General features: G+C 35.1%; 1 protein-coding gene across 1 annotated transcript in view; it reads right to left on the bottom strand.

Annotated features, from left to right (window-relative positions):
• Nucleotides 1-210: 210 nt before the first annotated feature.
• The window catches only part of Smp_133450 (jnk stimulatory phosphatase-related), a gene marked incomplete at its 5' end in the record, with an annotated part of 21,220 nt that continues 12,190 nt past the window's right edge, over nt 211-9,240 (bottom strand). Inside the window, 3 exons of the mRNA XM_018790518.1 lie at nt 211-863; nt 1,965-2,038; nt 5,111-5,591. Coding sequence (XP_018646247.1) covers nt 441-863; nt 1,965-2,038; nt 5,111-5,591 — 978 coding nt within the window. The 3' untranslated portion in view covers nt 211-440. The remainder of the gene's footprint in view (nt 864-1,964; nt 2,039-5,110; nt 5,592-9,240) is intronic.

The raw sequence follows: 9,240 nt of genomic DNA, 5'->3' as shown, positions 1-9,240 counted from the left end.
CCACTTCCAGCTTGGACTTCTTACTCTAGTTAGCTGGGTCTGGGACGCGTCAGATTAGCTAGCTTATCGGTCTCTGGTCACAAGTCTTTGTTCTGTTCGCTAACTAGTCAATACGAAACACTTCAGATATAACGACTTATCATAAAGAATCATTGTACATATAGTATCATCATCATCATCAACAAAGAGAATAATAAAGATAACCATAGTATCAATTCAATAGATAACAAGATATATATATTTACAAAGAAAAGTGGAAACATATTTTTTTGTGTGGATACCTTAATACTTCCCATATTGATTCATTATAAGGACAAACCTAGTTCGTTTATTGTAAACTCCCATAGCAACTATCAATTCTTTACATAGAATATGTATCCAATGTTATATAATAAAGAAAAGAATAATAAGGGACAAATAACAAATCATTACACATCATATTAAGTTTTAAAATAGATGTCACAATTTGGAGCAGTAGTTGATAGATTACTATAATTTCGTAATTGAGTAGTATTTGTTAATTCAATCCTATTATAATTATAAGAATTCCATAATGTAGTATTTGGATATATTTGTTGATATTTAGATTTACTACTTATATTAGTATTAGTAGTAGTAGTAGTACGATATAAACTATGTGCAGTATTATATATACTATGACTTAGATTTGATCCACCATAATGATTATTATATGTATGAGCTTTTCCATAACTACGTGAATGTATAGAATCCATTGTTGGTATTTCAATAGCTCCAGGTATATTATCATCTAGATCATCTTTTAATTCAAAACCTATTTCAAGTGAATTTTCACTTTGAATTGATGAACTAACATTAGAAAGATGATCCCAACTTTCAGGTAACTGTAAAAAAATGATATTTGAAAAAAGAATAGATTAAGTATTAGTGTAAGAGTTATTTTTTTTAATGTCCAATTTAAATATTTACTGAAACTATCCAAACTACTTGTAAGTAGGTAAGCAAAGATGGATTGTGGTTAAGAGTGGAATCCAGTTTGATGCGCGTTTCGTCCTACGCGGGACTCGTCAGATGGATGTACCTGCATCTCAGAGTTGATATTCACTTTGGGACTTGAACCCAGTACCTTACGCTTCAAACGCCATCGCGTTACCCACTCGGTCACTGAGTCCTGTAGGTAGTAATATAAGGTAGTGAAGACTATAGAAACTTACTGATAATACAAACAGTTCCAAGTATACAATAGCATTCGAAAATAAACCTACATACAAAATAGATAATTTTTGATGACAGGAGTGAATCAATTCATTTATTGTATAACGAGTGAATATGAGCAATGTGGTGGATTGATGGAATATATAAACTGTATTATCAAGATAAAATTAGATGTCACCGTTATCGAATTTGGATAGAACACAGAACCTAAAGAAATCTTTCTTGTCAGTTGGATAATTTTGAAAGTTGTAAATGTGAACTATTTGGTATATATATGGAGTAATTGTGGTGATTGTAGTATTTTTACCGTTGAACTCACAGACTGATCTTTGCTAGACCGTCACTGAAAACCTAGAAGCACTGGACAGTCATATCGTCCAAACATGGAACTCCTCAGCAGTGTGTATCCACCATCCCTCACATGGCACTCTGACCCTTGATCTTTATTCTCGAGCGCGAACGCTCAAACTCCAGACTATTGAGCCGGGATCCAGCGACGGTAATGTCTACATTCAATCTGTCCATGATACTACACAATCCTAAACGGTCTGTAGTTGAATGTTTGCACTCCAAACTGAAGGTTAGGGGTTAGAGCACTGCGTGCGAAGTAAAGTAACTTTGTAATGAACATCGTTTGTGAAATTCCTTCATTTACAAAATTAAATATTATGACCTAGATTTTGGTATTAGAAAACGAACCTGAATCCAGGTTAAAAATTATTTCAATAAAAACAATATCATAAACGAAAAGAAAGAAAAAACGACTTGACCTGTGTTGAATCAACAATGAATACGTCAGATTCATTTGAAGATGGTTTTAAAGAACTCTTTTTAATTACATCGTCTGTATGGATGAAACGAAAAGTATAAAAACACTAATTAGTTAATTGTTTTGTTTGTTTGTTTTTTAAATTTGAAAAAAGACTATTATTAGTAGTAATAGTACTAATAGTCAGTCAGTCAGTCAGTCAGTCAGTCACAACGTAGAACTTTGTACGTACGTACATCAGTTCAAGTTGCCATACCACATAAGTACAGAGATGCAGTTGTTGATTCAAATCCCATAGTGGTAGAAGTATTAAGAGTATAAGCATTATGTGAAAGATTAGGGTTTGAATATATAGATTCAGTAGTAGTAGTAGTAATAGTGTAAAGAGTAAAGATTAGGGTCAGATAATATGTAAATAATGCAATATATATTATTGGTATAAATGGATGGTAGTTAGCAGTGAAATCCAAGATGCTCATTATGCCCTATTTTGGACTCATCAGATGGATATACCTACATCCAAGAGTGGATGTTTACTCTAAGACCCGAACCTTGGGATGCAGGTATATCCAGCTGATGAGTCCCAAAAATAGAACGAAATGCGCGTTATGGATACCATTGCTAGCCACCATCTATCTGTGCTTATAATTCTTGTGATTTAAAGCAATATCGAGGCAATCCCCACAGGATGTACATATACCAATAAGAGACTGATCAATTATAGTCCTAAACATCAATGGAAGGATTCAAACAAACAGGTACCAAATGAAATAGAATATGCACTTAAAATAACAATAGAAACGTAAAACTGTAATATTCAATTTCAATCAACATATGTGTTATGAATATAATATTCATTAATGACTTTCCAAAAATAATTTAACGTCTGCACATCGTCAAGGCCAAAGGAGAAGAGGAAGACCCAAGAACACATTACGTCGAGAAATAGAGACAGACATGAGAAAAATGAACAAAAATTGGATAGAACTAGAAAGAAAGACCCAGGATAGAGTGTGTTGAAGAATGCTGGTCGGTGGCCTATGCTCCATTAGGAGTAACAGGTGTAAGTAAGCAAGTAAATAACATCGTTAACATTATAATTCTAATATGTGTAGTATGAATAATTTCATTATGGGTACGATAGGAATTAAAAATGCTGATAATAGTAAATGTATTCACACACACACACTCCATTAGCTACAATTATCACATTTATGTTGCATAAACTTTCCGGAAAACAATATTAATGCATAAAAACTGACAGTTCAACAAAGATAATCCAAATCGGTGGACTGAATGATCAATATAAAGTTAAAATGACTGAATATGAAGAAGAAGAAAACCAAAGTCATTGTATGATTCTAACTAATGAATAGTTTATACTACCAACTGGCTACTGGAGTTCATCCGTGTTAGGTATGAAGCAGATACTCACGAATGGATTTGGAAAATAGTTGTACATTATCACGAATCAATTGAAGTCAAGTATGTAAACCATTTGATCCTGAATGTTAAGCACTTGCCATAAACCTGAAGATCTTGGGTTTGATCCCCCATTGATGATTCAATGTAAATTCAACAATATTCAAGAAAATTGTTGAACAACTGAGAAATAATTACAACAATCAATATAGCTTAGTAATAAAATTAAAATCCGATGGTACTTCAACTAAAGCCGTGCTTTAGATGTAAAGTCTAACACACAGATACTAACCAGCTAAATCCCTAAAAAGGATAAAACTTGATCGCTAGCTTTCATTTCCATTTACTACGGGAGCGGACTCACAAAGCCCATATCATATAACTGTTCATGTTTTAAATAAAATCTAATCGTGGTTACATTTCCTATTCATAATCAATGTATTTTTGTAAGGCGTTCACTTTTTATGATATAGGTAACTCGCCTAGTAAAAGCAAGTAAACGACTAGGCAAATATGCCGTAATGAAACGACATACAATGAACTATTTTCATTTTAACAAATATTCATCTTCAATAACTATCCATCTACATTTATCAATAAAAAGTTTAAGACCCAAAACTACGGACTGAAGGACAGCCAGCAGTTCAAAAGAAAGCTACTTTAATAAATATCGAATTCAAAGGAGATATGGCTAGAGAAATCTTGAATAGATGAACTACGAAATACCTGACAAAAAGTTTCTAATCAACTAAGCTTCATATTGTCTTCTTAAGCAGGTCTACTATTCACATATATGTTTAAACCATTTCGATGTGAATCTATAAGTTTACTTGTTCTTGGGGGTAAGTTGCATTGGATACACAAAACGAACACTTTCTAGACGTATTTCAAAATATTCCTCGGAATAGCTTTTAAAAGGGGAATGAACATTGGTGTGTGTATTTTATATGAATGAGTAAAAGTAACTTTTTATAGCCGATCGATTTTGTTCTGCTCTTTGATATCCACTAATTTTCTGGTATCGAGTCATCATAAAATCAATTGAAGTGAGAAAATGACATAATCAAATCAGACAACTAATTGTTTATCCACAACTACTCATAAATACATATGTATTTTACGTATCCAACGTCCCCAAATGCCCTGGTACGGCCGAGAGTGGAGAGAGTCAGCTCTCCCTCTCGAAATGCTCTCACATGGCCATGCGTATATAACCTCTGTCAGGTAAGGCTTACTCACAGCCTTCTCGTGGCACTACTGTTGTTTACGAAGTTGAGAGGACGAAAAGCGAATGTCCGGCGATCTAACCGGGTTGGTGGACAAGGCGAGTCCACCTAGGGGAGTTGGAAAACCCTGATTCCGAACCAATGATGCACATGGGCTCCAGGATCCTGAGGGAACATATGGCGTATGAATCAATCATTGGTGACCGGCTACCATGGGACTGCATCTCCTCACGATGCTCCACTGCTTTGTGGATCAGACTTTCAGGTCGAAGGCTCCGGGTGTGGCCCCCTAAGAAAACCACCTGCTTCGGTCTGGGCACCCGGACAGTATCACAGCCCTCACACAAATCAAGCGAGATTTGTGTGGCGCATATGTATCTGGTTCCTCTTTGTACCAATATTTATGTGTTTAAGTAAATAAATAATAAGTAAAATATCTCATCAAATCCTCCAAAGCTATCAAAGAGCCTAATTGTTTTAAATATAATATTAAACTAACCTGATATAAGAATACCATTTATAGGAACAGTTACAAATGGTATACCGTCTAGATCATTTCCATCAACATCACCACCACAACCATCGTTATCATCATCATTAGTATTATTACTTTTATTATTACTATCATTATTATTCAATAATGTATTATCTTGTTGTTCATCCAATAGTTTCAAATGAGATTGTATTGACTCTGAATCCGTTAAGCTACCATCATTCTTAGTGTGTTCAATAACACTAGGAATTGAAGGAGTATCATTGACATCAAGTATACTAGGATTAATATGATCGTCTTCACCAGTAGCTACAACTTCAGCGGTACGAGTAGTAGTTAGATTATTATCATTATTATCAACATCAACATTATATCCGTTGTCATTTTGTATAGTTTTATCATATTCATTATTATTAAATAGAAATTCTGATTCTTCAGTTGAATTCAAATGAGAATTCAATGCAGTACGAAGAATTTGTAAATCTTCCTTGATTTGAAAAAAAAACACAGTAAGAAATGAAGATAGGAAACCATTGACATATAATCCATGTATTTAATGCTTGGAATTATATACTTTGTAACTCCGCCTGTAGCTCCTCCGGGGGCTACTGCCGGTCCCAAGCCCGGGTAAAGGAGGAGGGTTGGACATGGGGTTAGCTATCCCATCCCGTAGAAAACCAACTCGCTAAAAAAAACACTAACCAGAAATATACTTTGTATGTTGCATTTAAGATTATACATTAAAGTAGGATGGAAGTAAGCTAGAGGCAATCAAACCAAAACATGGTACAGGTCTAAAAAGTCATCGAACATTGGACTGAATCATATTGCTAAATGTAGACTACTTGATTGGAGTCCGCGTGATTGTCGTAACCAATGGTGAGAGACTTAAAATGATATGGTTCAAAATCATTAGCAATGGCACAGGTGTATTCATTCTTTGTGTTAGCGGGAAATAAACCGGATTAAGGCATGTTATGTACATGATCGTGATGGCGCACACTGATTGGCTAATTCTAAATCAATCAGCTCTGGCAAATTATTGGAGAAAACATCTAGAAGCTTCTTATGCATATACTATAAATATATGAACGTTTTTCTAACCATGGATTGCTGTTCACCTATCCTTGTTATTTTGAATACAATTTCGTTATTGTTCAACGTGTTCTGATTTTGGGCTCTTATCGAGTGTCATCGTATAAGAATACTAAGCAATAGGGGTAGCCGGGTCGTTTATTAGCAATACAATTATAACACTTTGTCTTTCTCAAAATTCTCCTAAACTCCTGAATTCCTCATAACTTGTTCTTGTGCTTTTATTTTACTAATTTAAAGTTTTTTGAATCGTATCTTTGATGTTTTATCTTTCTGATCAAGATATATACTGTTACAAACTCTATTATTCTGGAATTTGGCTTGACAATTTCAATTCTCTAGGATAACAGGGTATGACAACTTGAACTGATGTACATACCGTTGGTGGACACGGAAAGTTCACCTAGGGGAGTAGGAAAACCCTGATTCCAAACTAATGGTGCACATGGGCTCCAGTATCCTGAGGGAACATATGGCGTACGAATCAATCGTTGATCACCGGCTACCATGGTAATGCATCTCTTTACGATGCTTCACTGCCTTGTGGATCAGATCTTTCGGTCAAATGCTCCGGGTGTGGCCCCCAAAGATAACCACCTGCTTCAGTTCGGGCACCTGGGCAGTATCACAGCCCTCACACAAATCGAATGGGATTTGTGTGGCGCATATGTATCTGGTGCTTCCTTGTACCAATATTTATGTGTTTAAATAAATAAATAAATAAACATACAGTACTAGGTTCTATGTTGTGACTGACTGAATAATAGCAAGATACATCATTCAAATAAACCACAGAATTAACATTAATGAAGCTTTTAAAATGTTATGTAGAAATTGTGAAGGACCAATAGTTTTTAGTAGAGAAATGGTTGGTGTTCAAAATATGGTTCACCAATTTTCGGGGGCTAAGATCTGTAACTCCAATGAGATTGTATGAATGACTGTTGTCAAAATATACATCCTGTCTATCGTCGTACGTAATACATGACGTTGATGAATAACTGAGTTAAATAAGTCAAATACGAGAATGGATTTCGAATACATATATTTTGTACATTCATTGATCTGGACAGGAAATTAGAGGGATGAAGCGATTAGAAGAGAAAGAAGCAGAAATGATATGCATTGGATATGGCTGGTAAATCAAATCTCGAGAGAACGAAGCGAAAATGATACGCATTGGAGACGACAGGTAAGTCACTAACTTCTAGTCTGAACCATGTTGGTAGATGCAGACCACTTGGTTGAGGTCCGCGTGACTATCGTAACCAATGGTTGGAGACTCTAGGTGACATGGCTCAGAATCCATCACAATGGCGTATAGGTGTATACACTCTTTATCTTCCCTTAAACCTTGAGATTAAAATTGCTTCATAACTTTCTTCCTTCCTATACTATATCCTTATATACAACCTCTTTTTTATATACTATCACCACTAAATTAACTATTTCTATGAATCCCGTGTTCATCTTGTTGTGCTAACGAGGTATGGCAACTTGGACCGATGCATAAATGTGCCTGGTCCTACATTGTAGCTGACTGGCGTCAACCCGCCTTAATCAAGAGTTAATCAATATTTCTAGTCAGATAAAAATAAATGACAGATATGTGATGAATAGGATAAGAAGTGTACACATAAATATGCTCGTATAAAACACAGTCAGGATTGATAAGTGAATAATTAACGAGTTCAAAACATGACTCAAGATGGATAGGTAAATTGGCTTGTCAAGAAGTTAGAATAAGGCTATATGGGCTTAACATAGCAACTAACACTACAAGTTTCATCCATACACAAATTTAAACTCATCCTTTATTTGCACACACACAAAAAAAAGAAACAGCTTATCATAAGCTTGAATTAATTGCTCTGAGGTAATCCTTCAAACTATTTTACAACCTAGAGTGATGTAATATTTCCTATTGTTTTCATATTCAGTTGATTTTCTCCTTTTTTTCTCTTTTCTTCTCCTTTATTTACAATTATCACCTTATTTGTTTGTTTTAGAAATGTTCATAGAAAATTGAATGGCTTCACAATTAGATTGATCGAAACATAAATGATATCATAGGTGGATCATATGTTTCTGAAACCATAAATTTATCTGCAAAGATGGATAGTGGCTAGCAGTGGAATCCAGTTTGACGCGCGTTTCGTCCTATTTGGGACTCGTCAGCTAGATGTACCTGAACCTCAGAGTTGATGTTCACTCTGGGACTCGAACCTTGCACCGTCTTCTTCAAACTCCATCGCGTTATCCACTTAGTTACTGAGTTCTGATAGCCACCTGCTTGTGCAATGGGATGAAGTTATATTCACTTGGTGTTGTATACTTGTATCTTCCCATTGTTATTCAGGACTACAATTGATCAGTCTCTTGTTCGCATATGTGCATCCTATGTGGACGGCCTCGATATAGCCTGAAGTTACAAGCTTTATAAGCAAAGATGGATAGTGGCTAGCAGTAGAAGATACAGGTATACAACACCAAGTGAACAAAACTTTATCTCTTTTGATTGTCCTATTAAAACTTATTAATAAATGGATTAATTGCTTGAAACTTTATGATGAACAAACAAACAAGAACAAGTACAAACACATAACAAAAAGAAAAAAAGACGAGAATGGAAGAATAAACATTATTAATGTATACAAGTATTTGTCAATATTTAAATGAACAGTTTGATAGAAATTGGGCATTAAATATATGAGAAGAGAGATGGTAGAGAAGATTTGTAGCTCAGGTGGGTGATTTTGATGGAGTTTTGTTCTCTGAGCTGGATGGTTTGGTCGTGTAGGTTTCATCGTCCTTCTGAACGACATCATCAGCACAAACTTCAGGTAGAAGTGAAGTGTTTGAGTTTCTCCACATGTGATTCACAGCTTGTTCTGTGCACCTTGATGTTGATTGCTTCTTATTGACCTAACATTGTGGAGAAAATCAAACACTTCACTTCTACCCGAAGTTTATGCTGATGATGTCGTTCAGAAGGATGATTAAAGCTCCATGACCAAACCATCCAGCTCAGAGAACAAAAC

Source organism: Schistosoma mansoni (assembly GCF_000237925.1).
Source record: "Schistosoma mansoni, WGS project CABG00000000 data, supercontig 0080, strain Puerto Rico, whole genome shotgun sequence".
In the NCBI taxonomy this organism is placed as follows: Eukaryota; Metazoa; Platyhelminthes; class Trematoda; order Strigeidida; family Schistosomatidae; genus Schistosoma; species Schistosoma mansoni.
Note: the sequence above shows the minus strand (reverse complement) of the source record. Positions and strands in the feature narration are given on the sequence as shown.